The sequence below is a fragment of the Petaurus breviceps genome, unplaced genomic scaffold, assembly GCF_028583685.1.
Source record: "Petaurus breviceps papuanus isolate PSGF00001 unplaced genomic scaffold, PetGlider_PUasm1.0 214, whole genome shotgun sequence".
Taxonomy (NCBI): domain Eukaryota; kingdom Metazoa; phylum Chordata; class Mammalia; order Diprotodontia; family Petauridae; genus Petaurus; species Petaurus breviceps.
This window is the reverse complement of record NW_027185863.1, coordinates 4,692,146-4,719,822: the sequence shown is the minus strand read 5'-3', so window position 1 is coordinate 4,719,822 and position 27,677 is coordinate 4,692,146. Positions and strand designations below refer to the sequence as shown.

Genomic DNA, 27,677 nt, shown 5'->3' with positions numbered 1-27,677 from the left:
CAAAGACAAACAAGAGAAAATCAAAAGCTACCAGCCTAATTTCTGATCTTTATAAAATCTTTCTGGGAATGAAATCAAGGGTGTTCTTGAAAAAATACAGAAAATGGGGGAAGGGAAAAGCATTTATCCAACACTCACTATGTACCAGGCACTATACCAAGTGTTTTACAGATATTATCTTATTTGATCTCACTTAAAACAGGTAGTCTTTTGCAAAAAATATTTCTTAAGTAGGCCATATCTTTGGTCATTCTATTCAATGAAAGGTAAATCTTGTTGGGATTATTGTCTGATACTTGTGAAAATAATAATAATAATTCAGTAGAGTCAAAATGTAGTCTTTAAAGTTCTCCTTCAAAGAGGTATCTCTTATGTATGTTAAGAGAAAACAAATTTCCTTGAAAGATATAATCAGAAATAACTTCACTCTGGTTTTCAGTATCAAATGAGGTAGAGAAAAGAAAGATCCATATTCACCAAATGTATTCAACTTTGTCACAGTGGATGTCTTGCAAAAAATTCAAATGAAAGGGGCAATTCTAATGGGTATGAAGTCCTTGATATGCCCATTTGTGGATGATTTTATACAAGTAGCATCATTTTCCAGTGTTCTTCAACAAAATCCATGACCATTTCAAATGCATTGGTCTAACAGTTCACAGAGGAAAATCCAAATGGATGAAGAATACTTATTGTCCGGGTTAGGGCATTCACATGGACAGACTGAATAGCTCTTGGTTAGGCACAATAGATGAGTAATGAAATTGGTCCAGAAATCAACAGTCTTCTGACTGACAGGGTTGGGTTACATTAAAAAAGTCACACAGTGCTTTGGTGATCCTAAGTTCCTTACAGCCACAAAATCCCATATTTATTTTACTGATGACATTCTGAATCATGGAATATCAAGTCTTTGAAATATCAAAATTGTGAGTGGATCAGTTTTCAATGGAGAGACGTAGAGTCAGCATAAGTAGAATACAGCATATAACCAACGATAACTTGTGTGCAATGAGTGAGTCCAACTCACCTAAGGTATTATCTAAGAAATGCATGATTAGAAAAGGAGGTAGACCAGTCATACAATAAGGGAAAGGGATACTACTAAATGGATAGTCTTAGTGCTGCATTAATACCCTGGAATAGTAAGTAAAAACTAATCTAGAAGATCATTAGTGATTCTATAGAGGGTCGATGGCACTATGACCACTAGACTAATTGCATAAGCTAGAGGGTAGAGCAACAAACTCCAGAAGCCTTCCTTTATACAGGCTTCAGATTGGAACTTTACAAGTCATTCTCCATTTTTCAGCAGCAGCAGCAGCTTTGTTTGGTTGGAACTACACAGAACATCATGTCCCTGTATTAGATATCCCCTATTGCTTCACCTCCAAAAAAAAAAAAAAAAGAGGGAGGAGGGTTTTTAAACTTCTTTTTTTGGGTTTAAGACTTTTAGGTCCTGGGGAAAAAGGATTTTTTTTTTTTCCTTTTTCTTATTTGGATCAGCAGTGTTTAGCAGAATACCTGGCCCATAGTAGGTACTTAATAAATGTTATGGAACTGAATTGAATTAAGTCACAGGATCTTGCTGACTCCCTTATTATTCTTATTACTGTCTCCTATAAATGACTGCTTTTTCTCTTTTGCTCCTTTTTTTCCAGGTACTTCCTGGTATTCTCTGGGGCATGGGTTTTTTAACCTGTTTTGTGTCAAAGACCAATCTGACAGTCTGGTAAAATTTATGAACCGTTTCTTAGGATTTTTTCAATGCATAGAACACATAGGATTATAAAGAAATCAATTACATTAAAATGAAAATGTCTATATATGTATATATATATTTTATATGAATATATATATTTTATGCTCACAGACTTCAGGTTAAAAACTCTGCTTTATAGCATCAGACTTGTCAGTGACATACTTATGAGTAAATATTGTTTTATAATTTCTACTTGTATCCCTTGTACCTAGTACAGTGCTGGACAAATAGTAGATACTTATTGATTGATGCAGGAAGCTTTTTTTTGTTTCCCTTTCTTTTTAGTTTAAGGACCTTTTGATCATGTTTTCAAGACATCAGGCAGGTGTATCCCATCCCTGGCTAAGAGCCCATCATTCTAAAATTTTAAGAGGACATTTTTTTATTGGCTCTGCCATATGCTTGAGTCATTGGCCCAGAACCCAGTAACTCAATACACTTACACTGACATTTACTCCTTTCACTTCTCTGACTCTCTATTATTATGTCTCTTTGTCCCTTTCTCAGAAGAACAGACTCAAGATGAAATGAGAGTGAGGAGTGCACATCTGCAATGCAGTCTTAGCAGAAATTAATTGCTACAGGGCTAGTAACTCTGGATATGTTGCTGGAGACCAAGATTGACCCTTATCATGACAATGTCACCAGAAACTAATGAGATGCCAGATGATACCAATATCACTCTGCAATAAACCATTTCCTATGTCTTCCCTTCCCTTATGAAAGTTAAGCAGAGATAATGCTATGAGGAACACTGAAAATCTGCCAGTACCGCCAATGGTGGACCTTGCTTTGACAATTAAATCAATAGTCAAGTTGAATCAACAAGCATTTATTAAGGACCTATTTTGCTTCAGTATTGTGTTAAGTTCTGGGGATACAAAGAATGGCATAAACATTCCCTGTTCTCAATACATCAGAAAAAGGCAATGTCTGAACAAAGAATCCTCTCTATATAGAATATCTGCCAGTTTTTTTCCATTTTTTCTTTATTTGCATCTTGAACATTCATGAAAACCATTCACATAAACATGATGTGATAAAATCCTTTGGATTTATCAACGTGGGTTACTAGATTTTATGATATTTACTAAAATTTTTTACTTCTATATTTTATGTGTCCTTGGACTTGCTTTTAGCTTACACTATTGAGAAATGAAAGAATAATTTCTTAGTACCAGGTAAGTATTATGAATTTAAGGTCTTGGGTGGAAAAACCTGCCTACACATACCAGGTTCTCTCATTTTTCTACAACAGCTGTTGGAAAATGTTGGGTTAAGGTTCCTGTGATCATCCCTTTCACAAACAGCTTTTTAGTTACAAAAATTCAGAAAAAATGATTTACCTTATCTGTGTTTAAGACTTCATGTCAAGGATGTGTGTTTTTGTCATGACCGTCTGAGATATGATGGATTTTAAGACAGAATATTCCCAGCTAGCTGATTTTCCTTCAGTTTGCAAGGGAGGCAAACAATGAAGTTCTTAAAGAAAGCTGAACTTTCCCCTCCTCTATTCCTAAGACGTTATTTACTCAATCAAAAATGCATATTTGCTTATTATACCTGTGAAAGATTCCTCAAATTCTCTCTGACCTGTTAATCCATCTCAAGGAAAGAAAAATCTGCTGAATGAGAATCAATGATTGTTGTTTTTGTTGTGGGGCTTTGTTTTGTTTTGGAGGGGGGAAGGCAGGGCAATTGGGGTTAAGTGATTTGCCCAAGGTCACATGGTTAGTAAGTGTTAAGTGTCTGAGGTTGTATTTGAACTCAGGTCCTCCTGACTCCAGGGCTGGTGCTTTATTCACTGTGCCACCTAGCCACCCTGAGAATCAATGATTGTTAAATTCATTTTGATTAACCTTTTTTCTTTTGAGAGAGCTTGTATTTTTTAGGAGCTAAATCATATTGGGTCACATTAAAATGCTAAACACTTTTTTCAAGATTTATCAAGTAACTTTTTTCCTCTACAGGATACTCTTCTTCAATGAATCAACAGAATAGCCATATTCTCTTCTTTTTTCTACCATGGCTATTTGGAAAGCTCCTAATGATTTCATTTTCCCTAGAGATGAAGAGGTCACCTTTCAAACAAGCAAAACTGACAAGAAAGAAAAATGACGATTTTTGGAGGATCTATATTAATACATTGTTAATGGAGCTATGAATTGACTCAGCCATTCTGGAAAGCGATTTTGCACTATACCCACAAAGTCATTCTAAACTGTACATATCCACTGGCCTAACAACACCAATACTGAGTCTACACTTTGAAATAATCAAAAAAAGAGGAAAAAGACCAAATGTACAAAACTACAGCTAACAATACTTTTGTAATGGCGAAGAACTAGAAACAAAGTGGTGTCTATCAATTGGGGAGTGATAAAACAAATTCTGGTATATGGACATAATGCAATATTGTTCTGCCATAAGAAATTATGAAAAGGATAGTTTCAGAGAAACCTGAGAAGACATATCAATTGATAAAGAGAAATCAGTCAGTGAATAAACCTTTATTAAGCAACTCCTGTGTTTTAGGAGCTGTGACAAAAAAGGAAAAGACAATCCTGCCTTTAAGAAACTCACCATCTTATTAGGGAGACACCATGCAAATGGCTACAGAAGCAGCTGGTTGGTACAATGGATGCAAAATTCAAATCCCTCCTTGGACAATTACTGGCTATATGACCCTGTGTAAGTAACTTAACTTTTGTTTGCCTCAGTCTCCTCAATTGCAAAATGGGGATAATAATAGCACCTATCTCACAGTGCTGTTGTGAAGATCAAATGAGAACATGTTTATGAAGTGCTTAGCACAATACCTGGCAAATGGCAGGTGCCATATAAATGCTTATTCCTTTCCCCACATCTCCTGTACAAATAAGCTACATACAAGAAAAATGGGGAGGAAATCAACAGAAGGAAAGCACTAGAATGAAGACAGATTGGAAAGGGCTTCCCCCAGAAGATGGGACTTTATCTGAGATTTAAAGGAAGCCAGGGAATCCAGAAGGCAGAGATGAGAAGTTAAAGCTTTCCAGGTATGGGGGAAAGTTAGTGAACATGCCCAGAACTGGAAGATGGAGTGTCTTATTCAAGGAACCACAAAGAGACCACTGGATTAAAGAATACATGGGAGGAGTGAGAGGTCTAGAAACGTTGGGGGAACTATGTTAAAAGGGAGGCTTTGAATGCCAAATAGATGACTTTATATTTGATGCTAGAGATGATAAGGAGCCATTGAAGTTTGTGGAGTGAAGGTAATGATTGAACCCGTGCTTTAGAAAAAAAATCACATGATGGCTGAATGGAGTAATGGACTAGAATGAAGAGAAATTTGTGGCAGACAAAGCAATCAATAGGCTATATCAATAGGCCAACAGTGAGGAGACGAGGCCTACTTCAGGGTGGTGACAGTATCATAGGAGAGAAAGGAACATATTGAGGAAATGTTGAATGGGTGGAATCAACAATTCTTCTCAACAGATTGCATAAAGGAGGCTAGTAATGAAGAGTCAGGAATGACACCTACATTGTAAGCCTGGTGAACTGGGAGGATGGTGGCAAAATAAGCAGAAAACAGAAAAGAATCTGTGCAATAGTAACAAGCTTGGAAAGGAAAACAACTTCAAAAGAATTAAGAATTCCGATTAATGCAATGACCAGCAGTAAGGGGAATGTAAATTTTAAAGATCTTCCCTGCCCCTAGGCTAAAGTGCACCTTGAGCCTGGGGTGGGAAGTTTGTTTTTCAGTAGATATTTTTTGATTGGGCAGTAGGTCCAGAAGGTTGTTACATTCTCTGACCCAGCAGAAGGCTATATAATCCCTGATGTGAGGCTTTGCTTTGGGGCTCACTTTGAGAAGTGTTCTGTGATTTGATCAGATGAGACTATGGGAAGCCGTTGTTGAGAGCTCCCCAGCTTTGAAAAACCCAGATGTTGATTTGGTATGGATGTAATGGTTGGACAGTTTGGAAACCTGTCTACTTGATCTGTTTCTCTGTTTTGATAATTCTGTCTGTATACTCTGAAGTTCGGGGTGCTTACCTTTTTCCCCTGAACTAGGTAAACGATACATATTTGACTGATTAAAGTAAGCTTGTTAGCCCATTTTGAGTTGCTTTCCTTTATCAAAGCAGATCCAAGAACCTGTGTTGGCAGCAACCCTGAGGACACTTGGGGTGTTTGCTGCTACACCAACCACTATCCCAAAAGACCAATGAAGAAACTTGATCCCCACTTTTTTACAATAAAGGGCTGAATTCAGGCTACAAATGAGACATGAATGTTCTGGCACGGCCGATATGAAGATGCATTTTGTTTGACTGTGTATATTTGGTAAAGTATTTTTATTTTTGTTTCTCTCAATTTGAGGAAAGACAATAAAATAGGGTTGTTAAACTTACGTATGTATGCATGCATGTGTGTATCTGCATATGTATACACACATATACATCTATACACATACACATACATGCACATGTATATATGTGTGTATATACCTAGACACACACAGACAAGACATACACATTCATGCACATGTACGTGCATACATGTGTACATGCATACATACATACATGTGATAAGGCAGTTGAAGCCATTAAAAAACATACAGAATGGAACAGAAGGAAAGCCAATAGGAACTACAGATAAACAGAATAACTTTAAAAATATATTGAATTTATTATCCTTAGAGGGAGACACAAAATACATATATAATATATATTTATGGTTGCATATACAAACCTCTTTTTCTTTTTTTAATTGTTTATTAGTTTGAATCATTAATATCCACAAGATTTTGAATTACAAGTTTTCTCCCCATTTTTCCCCTACCCACCACCACAAAACAGAGGTCCCACTGAATATTCCCTCCCCCAATCTGCTCTCTCCCATATCTTCTCCCATATCCCCTCTGACTTTCCAATAGGGAACGGTGGATCTCTATGTGCCTGTATATCTTATTTCCCAGTTACATGTAAAATAATAATAATAAGATATTTTAAACATTTGATTTTAAACCTTTGAATTCCAGATTCATTCCCTTCCTCCCTTGTCACCCACCTTTACTGGGAAGATAAGCAATTCAATATAGGTTGTATATGTGTAGCTATGCAAAACATTTCTATAATGGATATATTGTGAAAGACTGACTATATTTCCCTCCATCCTATCGTACCCCCCTCACTAGTTCTATTCTCTACGTTAATCCTATCCAATTTCAAAAGTGGGTGCTTCCAACTACCCCCCCCAGCCTGCCCTCCCTTCAATCATCCCCCCTCTCATCCCTTCCCCTCTCTCCAAAAGGGTGAGATACCCTATTTAGTGTGTATGTCATTCCCTCCCTAAGCCCAATTCAATGATAATAAGGTTGAATCATTCCCTTTTACCTTCCTGTTCTTCCTCTCCATTGTAACAGTTTTCCCTTGCCTCTTCTATATGAGATAATTTGCCCCATTTATCTCTCCCCATCTCCTTTTATTATATTTCTCTCTCATCTCTTAATTTCACCTTTTAATTATCATCCCTTCCTATTCAATTGATCCTGTGCCCTCTACCTGTACACATATATACACACATTCCCATATGTATCAATATGCCCACATAATACCCTCCTATATAGACATATATATGTATGTATACATATATATATTTATGTATTCATATATGCATACTGAGAAAAGTTTCATAAGTTACAGTTATCGTTTTTCCATGTAGGGATGTAAATAATTCAACTTTGATAAGTTCCTTATGATTTCTTTTCCCTGTTTACTTTCTCATGCTTCTCTTGCTTCTTGTATCTGAATGTCAAATTTTCTATTCAACTCTGGTTTTTTCATCAAGAAATCTTGAAAGTTGTCTGTTTCATCGAATGACCTTATTTTCCCCTGAAACATGACATTCAGTTTTGCTAGGTAGGTGAATCTTGGTTTTAATCCCAGCTCCTTTGACCTCTGGAATATTATATTCCAAGCCCTTAGATCCCTCAGTGTAGAAGCTGCCAGGTCCTGTGTTAGCCTGATTGTTTTTCCACAAAAAAATCCAATAAGTTGTTTCTTTCTGGCTACTTGTAATATTTTCTCTTTGATCGGGGAACTCCAGGACCTGGCTATAATATTCCTAGGAGTTTTCTTTTTGGGGTCTTTTTCAGAAGGTGATTGGTGGATTCTTTCAACTTCTATTTTGCCCTCTTGTTCTAAAACATCAGGGCAATTTTCCTTGAGAATCTCTTGAAGGATTATTTCTAGGTTCTTTTTTTGATCATGGCTTTCAGGTAGTCCAATAATTTTTAAATTATCTCTCCTGGATCTATTTTCCAGGTCAGTCATTTTTCCAATGAGATATTTCACATTGCCTTCTATTTTATTTTCATTTCTTTGGATCTGTTTAATAGTATCTTGATTTCTCATAAAGTCACTAACTTCCATTTGCTCCAATCTAATTCTGAAGGAATTATTCTCTTCAGTGAGCCTTTGAGATTCTTTTTCCATCTGGCAAATTTGACTTTTTAAGGCATTCTTCTCCTCATTGCCTTTTTGAGCCTCTTTTGACATTTGAGTTAGTTTGTTTTTTAAGGTGTTGTTTTCTTCAGTCAGGTTGTTGACTTCATACTTTTCTTGCATCATTCTCATTTCTCTTTCCAATTTTTCTTCCACTGCTCTTATTTGGTTATCAAAATCCTTCTTAAGCTCCTCTATGGCCTGTAAGCAGCTTATTCTTTTCTTGGAAGCTTCTGGTGCAGAAGTTCTGACTTTGCTGTCTTCCTCCTGTTCCATGCCCCGATCCATTTTGTCCCCAAAAAAGGAATCCAAAATCAGACCTCTGTGCTTGCCTTGCTTCCCCTGCTTGCTCATGTTGCCACTCAATTACTTGACTTTTGAGCTTTTTGCCACAGTAAAACTCTGCTACTGGGGGGGGGGAGCTTTGTCCCAATCACTGGAGTTTTCTCAGCTGCTGGAACTATTAGTTGGCTACCCTCTCTGAAGCCTCCACATGCTCTGGCATACTGGTCATGCACCCCAGGACCTCTATCCCAGACAGTGATCCAGCTCTAAGCAGGTTAAAGCAGGAGCAAATACACCTCAGACTGGTCACTTGGTCCCCCTGCAATCTGCATACCAGGAGCTCTGAAGAAGCCACATGGCAGTGGCTGGACAGCCACCATGCCTCAGTCACTTTTCACCCTGGGGGCAAAGGCCGGGCTGCACTCCTGAACTCCCAGGTCCCAAAGTCCACACTGCACTGACCTCTCACTTTGTCCTTAGCATCTATGGATTGATAATTCTGGAAACTGCCACAGCTACTGGTGATCTGAAGTCCCTCCAGCTGATGGCTGGTTGTGGCTGCCCTGAGTACAATCTTCTTTTTCAGTCCTGTGCTACATTATTTATATTCCTGCCTAAAATCTCCCACCACTCCAAGCCTTCCTCTGCTCAGCTATAAAAGTGATATTCCTAAGGCTCAGGTCTAACTACGTTAGACCTTTATGCAATAAACTCAACTTACCATCCAGGTTAACTTCTTTCCTTGTCATTTTCGGAGCTTCACGATGTGACTCCTTCCTACCTTTCCAGTATTCTTCCTCTGTATTACTCTCTATGCAGTCTATTATCCACTTATATTGGTCTACTTTCAGTTGCTTGAACACAACACTTCATTTCCTTTGCACTGAGAGTCTCCTCATGCCAATAATATTATTTTTCTTCACCACCACCACCCCCCTTCAGAACTCGACTGAAATATAACATTATGGAGGAGGCCTTTTCCATCCTTCTTGCAAACAATGCCTCCTCTCTGAGGTTGCCTTCTATCTATTCCATATATTTCTTTTATATGCTTGGTTGTTTGTATGTTGTCTTCCTTATTAGAAATTGAGCTCCCAAGATTGGGGACTGTTTTTGCCTTTGCTTAAAACACAGATAATTTGCTTTTGTATATACTTTTGAACATAGATACTAAACCTTTGCTTAGAACATAAATACTTATTGACTGATTTATGGTTCTCCTTTGCATATGAATATTTTCATTTTATTCAGTTACATTTAAAATATAAAAAAAGATATGGAGAGGAAAAGTGTTGTGGTAAGAAAAATACTAGAGTAGGAAAACCTAGATCAGAGTCTTGACTCTATCATTTACTATCTGTGTGGCCTTAGACAAGTCACTTCTCTCTGGGCCTCAGTTTACTTTTTTGTAAAAAAAAGGGATTTAATTAAATTACCTTAGTTCCTTCCAATCCCAGAATGATGATTTTTCTGATGACTAGACAATTTCTAGGAACTCTTCTGGTTTTAAAACTCAACAATTCAATAAAAATTTCTATGAAACAGACTGTTACACCTGTGCAGGAAAATCCTGGCCCTAGGAAATCATCTGTGCTGTTATATGCATCATAAAAATGATCATGGATAGACTCCTTGCTCACCTGAAAATATGTCACTTAGATGAAGGTAATTTTTGATTGTCTCCCCAATATATGTCGTGCAAACAAAGTCTTGATGATTTCTTGTATCTTATGGCCACTGTATTTCCATGGGCTTGGCAAAAAGAATGTATATGGGGAGTAAACCTTAGATATCTAATGACCAGGCCAGTTAAGACATTTTGAGAGATGCCTATTGTAGACACTTTGAGTTTTACCTGTTTGTTCATAAGTATATAGATGATCGGGTTGCATACAGTGCTGCTCTTTGCCAAAATTGATGGTACAATATTGGCCACTGGTGACACCGCTCCTGGGGGACCAAATGTAGCAAGTAATGCAATCATCCCGTATGGTACCCAGCAAATGAGGTAGCAGATGACAGCTGTGACAACCATGAAGAGGACGTGATATTCTCTTTTCCGAGCAGCAGACTTCCTGATTTTCCCAACCTGGGAGAGAAAACAAATATTCATAACCAACCAGTTAGTAAAGATACAGTGATTTTTTTTTAATTTAAAAAAATATAGTGTTGGGTATTTATGGATAAAAGGTATTAGATGTTTTCAATTAGCAGAAGCAATCAATTAAGTTAAATTAATTCTACTTCCTCTGAAAGAGATGACAGTGTGATTTCTCTGAAATCACAATGGAAAAGTAATGTTCAACAAAAGCAGTATTTAGATGGAATGTTCTAAAATCATGATGATGGGTAAATGACTCTTCTTGTGTTTTTTCAGCATCTAATTTAAACTTTTAAAAAGATACTATCTTTCTTAATATATTTAAAGTTATTTTTTTATTTAAAATTTCCAATGACAATTTTAGGGCCATTGGCTCAAAGGATATGCCCATTATTTCACTTCTTATTATAGAATCCCATATGTCTTTCCAAAAAAGTTCAACCAACTCACAACTTGACTAGGAGAATAATACCATACCTATTTTGCCACAAGTGCACCAAATACTTAATTTTATCCTTTTTTATAATCTTTGCAAATTTGATGACTGTCAGGTGCAGTATCTCCTTTTCTTAAAATTTTCACTTCTCTGAAATTACAAATTATAAATTATTTTTCATGTGGTTATTGTTAAACTTAATTGTTATTGTTATGTGGTTATTGTTAAAGCTAATAGTAAAAAAAAACCTATTTAGTATTCTTTGAATTCTTAATTAAGGATGAATGGCTCTAATTCTTATGACTGCTTTTCAGTTCCTTATACATTTCAACTCACATTTGCATCAGAAATATTTAATCTGTCTCTGTCACACACACACACACACACACACACACATACACACACACACACACTAATGTATACTCCTGCCTAGTCTGGACACACACATCAAGCCTAGTCTGGATTTTTGCTCTGGAAAAATGTATTTTTATAATCAACTCACCTGATTTCTCTTATAATTTGCTATATTAAGACTCTTTCCCTCCTCAAAACTAGGTCTCCCCATCTCCCTCAGCCTAGAAGTACAGGGTCTACTTGTACACTGTTCCCAATACAGATTGGTACAGGAATTTGAACTGCTGTGTTTTCCACCTGGTCTGGCTTTAAGCCTGCTTAGGCAATCTGGTGGCCCCCACTCCCTGAAGCTCACTGTGTTATTGCACTTCATACAAATATCTAATTAACCCTACCCATCTGCAAGAAGAAATCCTAGCTCAAGAAATCCACCTTTCCAGGAGCTGGGATATATGCTACCACACGCAGATTAAACTACTTTTTGAAGGATATATAATGCTTGCTTTATTTTCTTTCAAAGTGCTTATAGTATTACGAAATTATAACACTTCAATAAAACCAGAAAATATCACCTAAATATGAAAGATTTTATACATCATAACAGAACTTTTCACTAAATAAGTAATCATTTAACCACAATCTAAAAGTAGAATCTTCTCCACTGTAGAAATATCCACTATTAATAAGTGATGACATTTGTCATCAGTTTGTAGTAAGGAATTATAGAAAGCCCTAATTACATGTAAGGCAACCTGCCATAATGGAAATAGAACTGGAATTGTAGGTTCTGGCTATAAACTAGCTGTGTGACTGGTGAAATCTCTTATATCTATGCTTCCTCATCTGAAAAAACTGAGGATAGACCAGAATATTTCTCAGCTCCATTCTAGCTTAAAAATTAATATTTGATACAATTCTTTTATTTTATTATTTATTATGTTTTAATATATGATAAAATAATTTATATAATAATTATTGTCATTTAATAATTTATGTCCTAAAAAAAATGAGACCTTGTCCATTCAGTCCTTAAGCAAGAAATCACTCTATAAGATCATCCAGCATCTTTAAAATTGGTCCCCATGCTCAAATTCATGATGAACTTAAGTTGAGGGACCTGGACTTAAATTCCAGGTCTGTACCTTACTCCTTATGCAATCTCTGCTTCCTGACCTGTAAAATGGAAGCATCATATTTAATTATCTCAAAAGGTCCCTCCCAGCTTTAAATGTATAATCCAAAGACCCACAGCAATAGGGAATTCACTTCTTCCTGAGATTGTCTTCTCCATTTTTGGACAGGTTCATTTAAGCAGTTTTCCTGAAATTAAGATAACTCTACCTCCTTGTGTCTTCCACCGAATTCTTTTAGTTCTTCCCTCAGAGACGAAGCAGAGCAAGTTGATTCCCTCTTTCACATGACAGATCTTCAGATACTTGAAGATGTTTCTCATTTCTACCTCCTTGAAACCTTACTTCTCAGGCAATGTCCTCTTCTCAGTTTCTTCTACTGATTCTCCTTTGGCATGGAATCTAGTCCTTCCTATCCTAATTACCTGCTTCTGCATGAATTTTCTCAGTCAATGTCCTCATTAAAATGGGGTGCCTTAAAATGAATGCAACACTTTTAAATACGAACTATTGCCTTCCCTATTTTATCCTTATAATTAAATTCAATTCAAGACTAAGATTTTGTCCATATCAATTAATTGATATTTTATATCTTCTATACCTCTTTTTGGATCCTATTTCCAGCACAAAACTTGAGAGCTATCTTCACTTTCTGCCACCTGTAAATCTAACTAGGATCCTATCTATGACTCAACCAAAGTTGTACCTATAATGAATGTCAAGGTCAGGATTTTAAACTACTCAGATTTCTTCTCTCTAAAATCAACTGTTCTTTCCACTATAGAACACATAACACCAAAAAACTAGATATTTTCCTGCCCTTACATGAGGTTGAGGTTCAAGGTAGGGTTGGACCTAGAAGTCAAAAATTCCTGATATCAGCTAATGGCGTTCATTTCTGACACTTTTAGATATTAGTGAAAGATAAGAATATAAAAACATTCCCATGGATACTGATTAGAGGAATATAAACACACAGAGGAAGCATGGCATAGTGACCAGAGGAAGGTTATTCTCATCAGGAAAAGCTGTGTTCATGTCCTGTCTTTGACATATCTCAGATATGTTACCTTGGGTAAATCACTAAGCCTCTCTCTGTGGTCCAGGTAGCCTTCTAACCCTATAAATTGTAGAACATAATTGATAATCTTCATTAGGAGAAGGAGTCTCCTAAGCTCTAATTTACCCTATATGGATGTGCAATAAAATTACCGATTAAGGAAATAGCAAAGGAAGTTTTATTGGAGCTCAGAACTAAGCAGTGATAAAAACAGTTCAGGATAATGATCTTTGGGATGGATTCTGATATTTCATTAGGTTCATCCAAGAAATCAAGAAAGAGCTTCTCGAAATGTTCCCTTGTTCCCCTCAGTCTCAGAGGCTCCAGACATTTTTAAGAGAAACCCAAAATGTCATTATATTTTTGTAATATTTTTTCAGTCACCAAATCTTAGGTCTCTGCCCCCCAAATATTATTTGATTGGCTTTAACTGCCCCACAGCAATATTTGGTCTTCCCATTTATAAAATGTAATAGCTATGATCCAACCATCCAATCACACCATTGAAGAAGATGGGCTTCATTTGAAAAGAGCCTTTTTAGTGTTTAGCAACCCCTTAAACATTTATTGTTATTATGTGGAAATGAAGGAGATATTACAATCAGCAAATCTCCCTATGTATTTGATCACAGTCTGGGTGTGTTGCTGCTGGGGCTGTTTGCATCCAAGTGGACCATATAATCGGGCTGCATCATTCTGGATAAACACTTCAAGTATCTAAAGTGTAATCTCTCAAGGATGATGGCACATTACAGGGAAACTATAATGGGTGTGAAGAATTCATAGGAGCCTGCCACGCACAATTTAACTAAACAATTTGCCAGTCGTGGCTTTTAAAGGGGCATTTTTAACACCTTCATAAAGCAACAACATAAAAGACTGAACAATCAAAGTTCTATTCCAAGGAGGCTTCTAGTACTCACAATAAAATCCAAGAAAGAAATATACATGCCATGAGTTAATATAACACAGAACTAGGAGAAAAGTTTTTAGACTATTAGGCTACTAAATGAATGCTAGTATGTCAGAAGAGGAAGGATCATTAGAGATCATCTATCCAAGGGATCTTAAACTTTTCTTGTGCTATGGGCTCCATTGGCAGTCTGTTAAAGCCTGTGGACCCTTTTCTCAGAATATTTTTAAAATTTATTTATTTATTTTTTAGTTTTCAACATTCATTTCCACAAGATTTTGAGTTACAAATTTTCTCCCCGTCTCTCCCCTACCCCCCACCCCAAGATGGCAAGCATAATTAATACCCCTTCCCCCAATCTGCCCTTCCTTATACCCCCCTATTCCTTCCCCCTTTCTTTCATGTAGGGCAAGATGGATTTCTACACTCCATTGCCTGTATATCTTATTTCCTGGTTGCATATAAAAACAATTTTTAACATTTGTTTTTAATAATTTGAGTTCCAGATTCTCTCTCTTCTTTCCTCCTCACCCACCCCCACTGGGAAGACAAGAATTCAATATAGGTTATACATGTACAGTTATATAAAACATTTCCACGGTAGTCATGTTGTGAATGACTAACTATATTTCCCTCTATCCTATCCTGATCCCATTTATTCTCTTTTCTCCTTTAACCCTGTCCCTTATCATAAGTGTTTGCTTCTAACTACCCTCTCCTCCAATCTGTCCTCCCTTCTATTATACCCCCTCTTATCCCCTACCCCCCGCTTTTCTGTAGGGTAATAACCAATAGAATGTGTATGTTATTCCCTCCTTAAGCCAAATCCAATGATAGTTAGATTGACTCATTCCCTTTCACCTACCTGCTCTTCCCCTCCATTGTAACAGCTTTCTCTTGCCTCTTTTATGTGAGACAATTTACCCTGTTCTATCTCTCCCTTTCTCCTCCCAATATATTCCTTTCTCACCTCTTAATTTTATTTTGTAGATATCATTCTTTCATATTCAACTCATCCCGTGCCCTCTGACTATGTATACATGTACACATATATATACATATATACACACACTTATACATACATAGATACATATGTATATCTGTATACATACGTACATACATACATACATACACACACATATATTCCCTTCAACTACCTTTATACTGAGGAAAGTCTCGTGAGTTACAAATATCATCTTTCCATGTAGGAATATAAATAGTTCAACTTTAATAACTTCCTTAGGATTTCTCTTTCCTATTTACCTTTTCATGCTTCTCTTGCATCTTGTATTTGAAATTCAAATTTTCTGTTTAGCTCTGGTCTTTTCATCAAGAATGCTTGAAAGTCCTCTCTATTTCATTGAATTTCCATATTTTCCCATGAAGTATTATTTTGCTGAGTTTGATTCTTGGTTTGATTCCTAGCTCCTTTGGCCTCTGGAATATTATATTCCAAGCCCTTTGATCCCTTAATATAGAAGCTGCTAGATCTTGTGTTATCCTAATTGTGTTTTCACAATACTCAAATTGTTTCTTTCTGACTGCTTGCAACATTTTCTCTTTGACCCTGGAACTCTGGAATTTGGCTATAATATTCCTAGGAGTTTTCTTTTTGGGATCTTTTTCAAGAGGTGATCAGTGAATTCTTTCAATTTCTATTTTTCCCTCTGGTTCTAGAATATCAGGGAAGTTTTCCTTGATAATTTCTTGAAAGATGATGTCTAGGCTTTTTTTTTGATCATGGCTTTCAGGTAGACCAATAATTTTAAAATTATCTCTCCTGGATCTATTTTCCAAGTCAGTGGTTTTTCTAATGAGATATTTCACATTGCCTTCTATTTTTTCACTCATTTGGATCTGTTTTATGGTATCTTGATTTCTTATAAAGTCATTAGCTTCCATTTGCTCCAGTCTAATTTTGAAAAAATTATTTTCTTCACTGAGTTTTTGAAATTCCTTTTCCATCTGACAAATTCGACTCTTTAAGGCATTCTTCTCCTCATTGGTTCTTTTGCCATTTGAGTTAGTCTATTTTTTAAGGTGTTATTTTCTTCAGGATTTGGGGTTCTCTTTTAGCAGGCTGTTGATTCACTTTTCATGATTTTCTTGCATCATTCTCATTTCTTTTGCCAATTTTTCCTCCACTTCTCTTACTTGATTTTCAAAATCCTTATCATCTTTGTCACCAAAAAGTGATTCTATAGTTTGGTTTTGCTTCCTCTGCTTACTCATCTTGCCAGCCAATTACTTGACATTTGAGCTCTTTGCCATGGTAGAACTTTCTTCCAGATTGGAGAGAGTTGGGTCCAAATCGCTGGGGTTTTTGCAGCTGTTGTCAGAGCTTCTTCCAGGCACCTCCCTCAGAACTGTGCAGAAGACGGCCTCTCCAGAGCCTTAACAAGCTCTGCTATGCCAGCACTCCTCAGCCCAGGGCCACCACCCAAGACTGTGACTCAGGTCCAAGCAGGTCAAAGCAAGAGAATCCTGCCTCAGTTCCAGCAAAGAGATTCCTGCAATTGCCTTCAGATCAGCTGCTTGGTCCCCCCATGATTTGTGAGCCAGGAGCTCTGGAAGCACCCACTGCCGCTGTAGATGGCCACCACCTCTGCCACCCCGGGGCAGGGACCAGACCATGCTCTTCTCTCAACCAGTTCCAACAGAATCCTTTCACTGATCTGTTACTTTCTTTTTGGCCTTTATTGTTTGACAAGTCTGGAAACCACCAGAGCTACCTGTGAATCACTCTCCTGAAGTCTGTTCCAGCCAGTGTCTGCCATGGGTCTGGGCCAGCGCGGTTCATGTGGGACTGTGCTCTGCTCCCAGCCCGGAGCAATAGGCCCTTCCTGTTGGTCTTCCAGGCTTCCTTCCAAGGGAGATTTGTTTCTGCCTGTCACTTTGTGGGTTCTGTAGCTCTAAAATTTGTTTAGAGTCATTTATACTGGTATCAGAGGTGGTTGGGACATGAGCTCAAGCAAGTTCCTGCTTTTACTCCACCTTCTTGGCTCCACTCCCCTGTAATGGTAATGGTAATTTGAAGATCTTCCCTGCCCCTTGATAGGCCTAAGTTAACTTGGGGACCTTCCCTGATTTGAAAATATCCTCTGTCCCCTAATAGGCTGCATGTGCTCACATGGAGCCTGTGGTGGGAGACTTGTTTTTCAGGAAGGCACAACTTTTGTTACTGTGTAGTTAAGTGGGTCTCGAGGATTGTGATGTTCTCTGACCCTGGAGAAGGCTACTGGAGAAGGCTACATATACCTCTGAGATGAGGTTTTGCTTTGGGGCTCACTTTGGGAAGAGCTGTGTGATTTGGCCAGATGAGACCTGGGCAGTCATTGAGCCCCCCAGCTTTGAACCCAGATGTTGGTGCTTCTGTCTCTGGTGACTAACTAGGGTATGGGTGTAATGGTCAGAGAGCTGGAAGACCTGTCTGTTTGTTGATTGAATTGTGTTATTTTCTGTCTGTGTTTTTTTGTGTCTACTTGTAACTACCGTTTGTGTTCTCTGAAGTTCAGGGTGCTAACTTTTTTCCCCTGAACTAGGTAAATTATATATGTTTGATCAAAGCAAAATTGTTAACCCTTTTTGAGTTGCTTTCCTTTATCAAAGAACCTGTGCTAGCAGCCATCTTGGGTATTCTAGGGTGCTTGCTTCTAGACCACACCCTCAGAATAATATTTTTAAATTAATAAAATAGAATGCATTGAATTACAAAGCAAACCAATGATATTAAAATGTAGTTAGCAGGGGAGGCCAGGTAGCACAGCAAGTAAGAGCACTGGCTCAGTGTCAGGATGACCTGGGGATCGAATCCGGGCTAAGACACTTAGCACCCACCCAGAAACACCTGGCCATGTAACCTAGAGCAAGTTACTTAACCCCAATTGCTTAGGGGCAGCCAGGTGGCTCAGCGAGTAAGAGCACTGGCTCCAGTGTTGGGATTACCTGGGGATCAAATCTGGGCTCAGATACTTAGCACCACACCCAGAAATAACTGGCCATGTAACCTTGAGCAAGTTACTTAACCCTGATTGGTTTAAAAAAAATGTAGTTAGCAAAATATATTTTTTTAAGTTCCCAGAACATGTGTAAAGAACCCTTGCTCTGGTCCAAAATCCTTCATTTTACAAATGAGGAAACTAAAATTCAATGACCATAAAGTGACTTGACCAAGGTGATTTTGCTTGTAAATGACAGAGCTGTAACTCAAACTCAGTTCTCTTGTCCCCAGTCCTACATTCATGACATAGAGCAGCATTTTCCAAACTGCATTTCACAGAGCTCTATGGTTCTTTCGATGAGAAAATGTTGATGCTAGGAATACATATTCTCTTTTAAAATATTATTTCTGAAACTGTGCATTATTAAGTACACATACCACATACACAAACACATATAATTTTTCTCTTTTCTCCTTCTAAAATTTCTTGTGGCCTTCTCTTTTAAAGAGAAGGGTTGGGGGGTGGCCAGGTGGCTCAGTGAGTAAGAGCACCGGCTCCAGTGTTGAGATGACCTAGAGATCGAATCCTGGGCTCAGACACTCAGCACCACACCCAGAAATAACTGGTCGTGTAACCTTGAGCAAGTTACTTAACCCCTATTGCTTAAAAAAAAAGAGAGAGAAAGGTTGGGAAGAAGAGAATTTCATACCTGAAGGCTCCCTAATCTTCTCCCATGAGCATTTGTGGCTTCTGTCAATGTATTTCAAACTCAATGCGCTCTCTGACTAAATTAGTTTGAGAAAAGCTGACCTAGTAAATCAGAGTTTTCTCAGTGAGGCAAGAAAAGCAAAACATTAACTTGGTATTAATTTCATTATTGATGGAACTAAAAGGCAACCTGATGTAGTAGTCTCAAGGTCAGAAAGACTTCTAGTGTAATATTGGCTATTTAATTATGGAAAATTTACTTAGTCTTTTCAGAGTCCCCAATGAAACTTTCTATGAGTCTGTTTCAGGTTAGGTGTGTACCTATGAAGAAATTAGGGATCTGAACCCTTCCCCCCACCATAAAATTATGACACTTGTTGCTTCTACTCCTTTCTTTTCCCTTTTTTTTTTTTTTTAAAAACAATTGGGGTTAAGTAACTTGCTCAAGGTTATGCGGCCAGGTGTTTCTGGGTTGGTGCTAAGTATCTGAGCCTGGATTTGATCCCAGGTCTCCCCACTCTGGGGCCAGCACTCTTACTCACTGTGCCACCTGGCCACCCTTTCTTTTCCCTTTTTTATAGGGCCCCCTACTAGCAAGAACCATAAGATTTGAACCATATGATATTTATTGGAGGTCAGGGTTTTTGGTAGGATTGGAGGGAAAGGAGAAGAGGTGAATAAAACTCTTCAGCAATCAAATTGTGAAAGACTTCACAAACTGCTCACTACCCATCGATTTAAACTCTAGTATAACAAATGGATTATAAAAAGACTGGCTTAATTGAGTTGGAACTGCCATCTCTCATTCAAAGGCCTTAATTTGAATGTAGTGAAGTATAACTTTAAAAAATTAATTATTGTGCTTGAGTCCTTTTCTAAAGATTGAAATGCATTTGGTGGTTTTTTGTTTGTCATTGTTGTTGCTGTTGTTGTTTTTGGAGCACAGGGACTGCAACTCATTATCTCAAATGAAAGGCAAATGACATCATGAGGTCATTTCCTTAGGTTTAATGGTACAAGTAATTTTGGAAACTGAGCTCTCATACATTCTCAGATGAATATAAGGCACCATGATAGGTGAATGAGAATTAGACTTGAGTAAGAAAATTTGGAACAATAAAAGAGAGTAAATAATAAAATTATTAGTAAGAAAACTATTAAGCTAATGAGTAAAACTAAAAGTTAGGTTTATAAAAAATAATAAAATAGATAAATCATTGGTTAATTTGATTTTAAAAAAGAAACAAGAAAACCAAATTACTACTGTCAGAAATGAAAGGGTGAATTCACCACAAAGGAAGAGAAAATTATAACAATTGTTAGGATCTATTTTTCCCAATTATATGGTTGTAAATCTGACAATCTAAGAAAAATGAGTACATATTTACAAAATATAACTTGCCCAGATTAACAGAAGAGGAAAGAGAATAAATAACCCCATCTTAAAAAAAGAAATTGAATTTAACTATTTTTTAAAATAGTTTATATAGTATTGGAGTTAATTGTTCTTTAATTGTTTGGTAGAATTAACTTGTATATCCCCATTTGGCCCTGGGGATTTTTTCTTACGGAATTTACTAGTCAGATCTGTGGATAAGGGAGGAGTTTATGATCAAACAAAAGATAGAGAGTACCATAGAAAGTAAAATGATAATTTTAATTACATGAAATTAAAAAGATTTTGCACAAAAAAAACCAATGCAGCCAAAATTAAAGGCAAAGCAAGAAACTGAGAAAAAAATTATAGCAAGTTTCTCTGATAAAGACCTAATTTCTCAAATATGTAGGGAACTGAGACAAATTTATAAAAGTAAGATTAATTGATAAATAGCCAAGGGATATAAACAGATTGTTCTCAGAAGAAGAAATCAAAGCTATTGATAGACACATAAAAAATGCTCTAAATCACTACTGATTAGAGAAATGCACATTAAATCAGCTCTGAGATAATAAATGCTTTAGGGGATGTGGAAAATTGGGATATGTATGTGCTATATGGTAGACTTGTAAACTGGTGTAATGGTTCTGGAAAACAATTTGGAACTACATTCTGTATACCCTTTGACCCAGTGATGCCACTTCTAGGTCTATACCCCAAAGAGATTAAAAAAAAAGGAATAGGATTTATTTGTACAAAAATATTTATAGCAACCCTTTCTGTGGTGAAAAGGAATTGGAAATTGCGGGGGGATGCCCATCTATTAGAGAACTATTGAAAAAGTTGTGGTACATGATTATTAAAAGAATACTATTGTGTCTATAAAGAAAAGATAATCAGGATGGTTTCAGAAAATCCAAAATTCAGAAATTTTATATGAACTGATAAAAAGTGAAGTGAGCAGTACCAGGAGATAATTATACACAGTAATAGCAGTATTATAAAGATGAGCAACTTTATAAGTCAAAGACTTAGCTACTCTGATCAAGACAGTGATTTAAGACAATTTAAAAGAAGCCATGATGAAAAATGCTATCCACCTCCAAAAAGAGAACTGATGAACTCAAGAGTACAGATTGAAATAACTTTTTCCACTTGGTTTTTCATGGTGTGTGTGTGTGTGTGTGTGTGTGTGTGTCTTTTCTTTTGCAACATGGCTAACACGGAAATATTCTTTGCATCATTGCACATGTATAATCAATATCATATTGCTTGTCTTTTCAAGGGGTGAAAAAGGGGAAGATGAGAGGGAGAAAATTTGGAACTCAAAATTTAAAAATTGAATGTTAAAATTTTTTATGTATTTCAGAAATTTTAATGAAATAAATAAAACTATATTTTAAAAAATAAAGCCTAGGGGCGGCCAGGTTGCTCAGCGAGTAAGAGCACAGGCCCCAGTGTTGGGATGACCTGGGGGATCGAATCCAGGCTCAGATACTTAGCACCATACCCAGAAATAACTGGCTGTGTAACCTTGAGCAAGTTACTTAACCCCAATTGCTTAAAAAAAAATTTAAAAGCCTAAATCTCACCCCAACCCAACTTTTCAGATATTCATTATTCTTTCCTTATGAACAATATTTTCCAACCAACTTTGAAATCTATAGCTATTTCCTCTGGTCATTTATAGAATCTGGACTCTGTCCCTATAATGTATTACCTCCTCATCTTCACCTGTTAGAATCATTCTCTTTTCTCCAGGTTCCAACTTCTAGCACCAATTTCTTGGTGAAAACTTTTTTGATTTCTCCAGTTGGTAACCATCCTTTACTTTTTTGTGTACCTGTTACATTCTGCCCCTATTCACAATAAAAATAATGCTCCTAGTTTTACAAGGCATATAACAGATGAGTGGAAATCTCGTGTCCAAACAGAATATGCTCTTTGAAAACTCTGGGCCTCTATCACATGCTGCTGAGACTCAATAGGCAAGCGTAGGCAAACAGCCTTCTCCAGATAGGTACTTGCTGCTACTTTTCTTGCTGCGTATTTCTACTGCCAAAGAAAGAGTAATGGAGTATTTCTCTTCCAAACACCATAACTCTGAAATTTCTAGCCTGGCCTCTATAATTTTTATGATGATATCACTCCCTCACTATACTTACTGCAATACAACTGAAGTGGTTTCTTGGAGACAGATCTCAGCAGGCAGAGGGATTCTCCAGAAACAGTTGTATGGACCCCTATGGAAAGCAGTTCAGAGTGTTGAGAAGACAGTGTGGTCTTTGTACTGCATGAAGACACAGGGATGTGGTTTAGACTAGACCAGACAGAGCTGTGCTGGTGCAAGAGTTGGGACAAGCCTGTGAAAGGAGCAGATGCAATTGCAGTAGTGATTTAAAAAGCAGCTAAAACAGAAATGGAGGGTGCTAAACGTGGAGACTGACCAAAAGCATTGAGCATCTAGAGCCTTCCCTTGATCCATACTCATTTCCTAGGAACTGATGGACTGTGTTTGCCCTGAGAGACAGCTGAAATCTGGTGAATTCTTTATTTTTTTTTCCTCTCTGCTTGATGCTGCTTGGGAGTCTTTGTTACTCCGAAGTGTTTTATGTTCTATTAAATTGCTTTCTTGCTTGTTTAGATAGTGTTTGAAAATGTTCTTGCTCTAGTTCAAACTAAGATCCAATCTTAATTATGTTCTGGGTGTATATCTTGGCATATAGGGAATGTGTGTGGATATGGTTGGGAAGTGGGAGGAAAAGAGATACTAATGACTGTTTTGATACCCAGAATTTAGCAGATTGGAGATCTTCAATTATGATGTGGTGACCAGAAATCACTCTCATCTGGAGATTCTGAGCTTTTGTGATTTTTAAAAAATTAATAATCTTTATTTTACACATCCTAAATTTTCAGAGAAAAGCCCATTTCTTTATCTGAAGTGAGTAGTGCTGATTTAACATGGGCTGGGCTATCTCCACACCTCTCTCCCTTCTTTTTCCCCTTCCCTCTGTGTGATAGTAATGGCAATTAAAGATTCCCCTGTATTGGCTTGGTTTTCAAATTGATTGTGTTAAAACCCAGAGTTTGTTCATCCCACCTGTGGGATGGGCTTGTTGATGTGAAAAGAAAGTCCTGAACTGGGAGGAGCTGGTGACGTAGATTTGGAGAGACAAGAGAGAGGCGGAAGATCTTTTTGGAAGCAGCACCTCGTGGAGAGAGAGAGACTAAGAGAATTGCTGGTGGCCGCTTTGAATTGCCCTGGACTTTTGAGACCTGCCCCCTGAGCTGCCAAGGACTGAGGAGACATGGCTGTTTTGCTGGTACTTTGTCTGTCTGTTTTGATGTTGTTTTGCCAGATTTGTCCACTGGTGAAAGACAGTCCTTTTGTTGAAGAAGTCCTGGAACCTGGCTGTTCGCTAAGAAGCCCTGAGACTGTCCTGCAGACAGAGAGTGAATACTGTCCACTGGTGAGGGACAGTGCTGTTGTTGCAGGGGTCTGGAGACTGTCCTGCAGACAGAGTGAATACTGTCCACTGGTGAAGGACAGTGCTGTTGTTGCAGGGGTCTGGGAGCCTTTCTGTTGGTTCAGAAGCCCTGAAGAAGGATTTTCTTGTTGTATGTTTACAGAAATCCTGGGAGAGGGCTTTGCTAATATGTTCAGGGGTTCTAGGACTGTTCTACAGACAGAGGATAAATTCATGAAGGGACTGGCAATGTATCTTGTGGCTTTGCTAAGCCTTGTCTCCCCAGGAACTAAGATTGCTGAGAACTTGCCTCATGTCAAGATGAAGAAAAGACCTCCATTTGGGTATTAAGTGCTGTGTTTAAACTTGATGTAACTCTGGGGTAGATTCAATTGTGATCCAGGGGTGGGGAACTTTTGACCTTATGTTTGGAAACTAATCTCCATTTGAGAAGAGGGGCTTTGTGGTGGACTTAATTAAGGTATAGCCTAGGGGTGGAGAAGTATTTAGAACAGAGACTTTGTAATTGATTGAATGATTGGAAGGTCCTGGGGTGGGGTAGTACTTGGAGATTATTTAATCACACTTAGTAAATGCTGTATTTGGAATGATGTCATGTTTTGATCTTCTCTGTTCTTGGTTTGTCACTGAATAAAATGGAGAGCACCTATGCTGGTATTCTGAACCTTGGGAAGTTGCCTTTCCTTGGCATTACATTACACTCTGATGTAAGGGAAGACTAGTGCTTTTAGGTAGAGGATAGTATTGTTCAAGGGAAAGGGTAGTGGCCAAAAGCAAGACTCTGCTCAAAGTCCAGTGGCAGAAGTTATGTGTGGTCTGGGAGGATACAGCTCTTCTTATTCCTATAAGGGCAGAAGATGGAAGAAAGTGTTCCTTAGTCAACCTGCTGCTCAGGAGCTCCTTTTGACCACATAGCCAATACAGATAATCGATGCAGAAGGATCACTGTCCATTCTCAATAATCCACCATTACTTTTTACCCTTCATTCTGAGGTGAGACTCCTTCTTTAGTTCTGTTTTGGTCTATGGAGGGGCAAGGTCCCTTTGGGAGCCCTCTTATTCCCTTTAGAACTGCTTTCCTCATATCTACCTAAACTCCAACCAAAGTATTATCTTTTTAATTCTGACAACCAAGTTTCTGGCACATAATAGGTGTTTAATAAATAAATGGCCACCAAAATTCCCAGATAAGCCTTTCTACTATTTGGAACCCAGAGGATTGGCCCATTCCATCTTAAATATTGTGTTCAGTTCCACACATCGCATTTTAGGATTGCTGTCCATCCTTCTTCCTCTTTGAAAATGACATTAGGAAGGCAATACCATGACTTGCAAGTGAATTGCATTTAAGTGAGGGAGGGTTGTGCAAAATCACCAGCCTCACTTTCTTTTCCAGAGCCATCTGGGTCCAGTGGTAAGATATAGATCAGTATGGCCAGAGATGGCCCCCGTACATTTTAGAAAGGACATAAACAAACTCCCAGAGTAAACATGGAGAAGAGAGACTAGGTTACAGAAAATGCAGGAAATCATGACAAAGAAAAATCAACTGGAGGAACTGGAAACGTCTAAGTTGAAGAAGAGAAGATTTAGGAGGGATAGGTATAAGAGTTTTCAAGTTTTTTTTAAGGGGCTATGTGAAGAAAGGTTAGAACTGATGTTGTTAATCTTAAGGAATACAATTAGGAGCAAAAGGTAAAAGATGTGGGTAGAATTCTGTTCAATATAAAGAAAAATATTCTAAGATTTGCCACTGTACAAAAACGGGAAAGGGTTGTCTCAAGAGCTGGTGAGTTCCCACTCCTGGGAGGTCACCATATAAAGTATGAATGACAACTTGTTGAGTATGTTACAATGAGCATCAGTCGCAAGAACATATTGGATAGGGAGTGGGGGTTGAAAAACTCCAATTAGGGTAGTACTACAGTATAATGAATGGTCTTAATCCTGCTTTTCCATCCATACCTCTCCAAGTGAAACCTCACATTGAAAGCCATTGCCTCTTCAGAAATCCTTCAGCATAAATTGAGTGGGTGTATTCTAGCAGTATCTAGACTGCTTCAAGAAATGTAACAATGCCAACTTATGGGCACTAAAACACCTTAAAAAAGAGGTGGGGGGGGGAATAGGCAACTGTATAACTTCTTCATTTTAAAAAGAGACATTTTTATAAGCCATAGAAGGGTAGCTGAAGAAGAGAATTACCTTCCTGATTTCTGATGGTATCTGCCTTTGAAGTGAAAAAAATGGACGAAGGTGAGATACACTTGCCCTACTGTACAGACTAATATGGGAGTCATTGTCTTTAAAGCATATTCTCTAAAGCATATTTCTTCACAAGCTGTTTTTGCCAAGTTGAAAAAGGCTCTTATAATTCCATTTAAACTTCAGTTGTTTCATGAAATTGACCACTACTTGACAAAAGATAGAAAGTCAAAATGTTTTTCTCAAGTACATTTTTCAGAAAGTCATAACACAGATCATATGAAATGATGACCTATACCACCCAAGATAGAATGTATAGGGTGAAGCTGACCAGGAAAATAGTAATAATGGTTCTTATTTATATTGTACTATAGAATTAATAGACTTATAATGCATCAAAGCAGGTTAATAAATAATAAGCCTGTAGAAATGCATTTGGTCCTCATAATAGGCATGTCAAGCTGTTATGAGGGAGAAAGTAAAGTTCAGAGAGTGACTTGTCAATGGTCACACATCATATAAGTGGTATAGTTAGATTGCAAGATTGTATCACATAAAATCGCACATTTAATGGTATAAAAGATCTTAAGGATTATTTAATACAGGAATTTTTTTCTGAGGTCCATGAACTTTATTTTAAAAATATTTTGATAAATATATTGCAGTATAATTGATTTCCTTTTAAATCCTATGTATTTTATTTTATGCATTTGACAACATTATTCTAACATTTCCTCAGGTTGCCAAAAAAGGCCAAAGAAAAAAAAGTTAAGAACCTCGGGCTTCTTCCAGACCTCTCATTTTAAAGATGCAGAATCTGAAACCCAAAGAGTAAAGTGACTTGTTTAAAGTCATGCAGGTAATAAATGGCTAAGGAAGGATTTGAAGCCAAATCTTCTAACTCCAAATCCAGCCCTCTCTCTACCACTAGACATGCTTCTCCTTAGGACTTGAACCAAGATCAAATGATTCCCAGTCAACTATGATAACACACAGGCTTGTTTCCTTTATGTAACACACCCTATAAACTTGTAGGTTTACTAAGAAAAGAAATGACACATACAGATCATTAATAGTCAAAAAGTGGTAAAAAGCAGGAAGTGTGTCATCAGTGTTGCCAAGTTTAGTGCCTCTTTCAACTGTTATCCATTTTAAATATGGCTGAGGCAGGACCATCCTGGGCAGAAATGATCTAGAAAAAATTCCACTATGTTACAAAGGTAATTTGAGTTAAGAAAATATTTCTTAATGGAAGAATTTGAAATGAATTATCTTACATGAACTATCAATAAATGGCAAACTATTTTTGAGACATAGTTGAGGGTGTTCTGGGTAGGCCTTTATACCCTGCAGCAAGCATTACCATTGGACCTCCCCTGCCTCTCATACAAAGTAAGTACAAAGTAGGTGGGCTGA

The 27,677-nt window shown here is 37.5% G+C and overlaps 1 protein-coding gene across 1 annotated transcript in view; it reads right to left on the bottom strand.

Annotated features, from left to right (window-relative positions):
- The window catches only part of LOC138165721 (vertebrate ancient opsin-like), a 313,361-nt gene that overhangs the window by 82,166 nt on the left and 203,518 nt on the right, over positions 1 to 27,677 (bottom strand). The window contains exon 3 of the mRNA XM_069093997.1: positions 10,400 to 10,633. Coding sequence (XP_068950098.1) covers positions 10,400 to 10,633 — 234 coding nt within the window. The remainder of the gene's footprint in view (positions 1 to 10,399; positions 10,634 to 27,677) is intronic.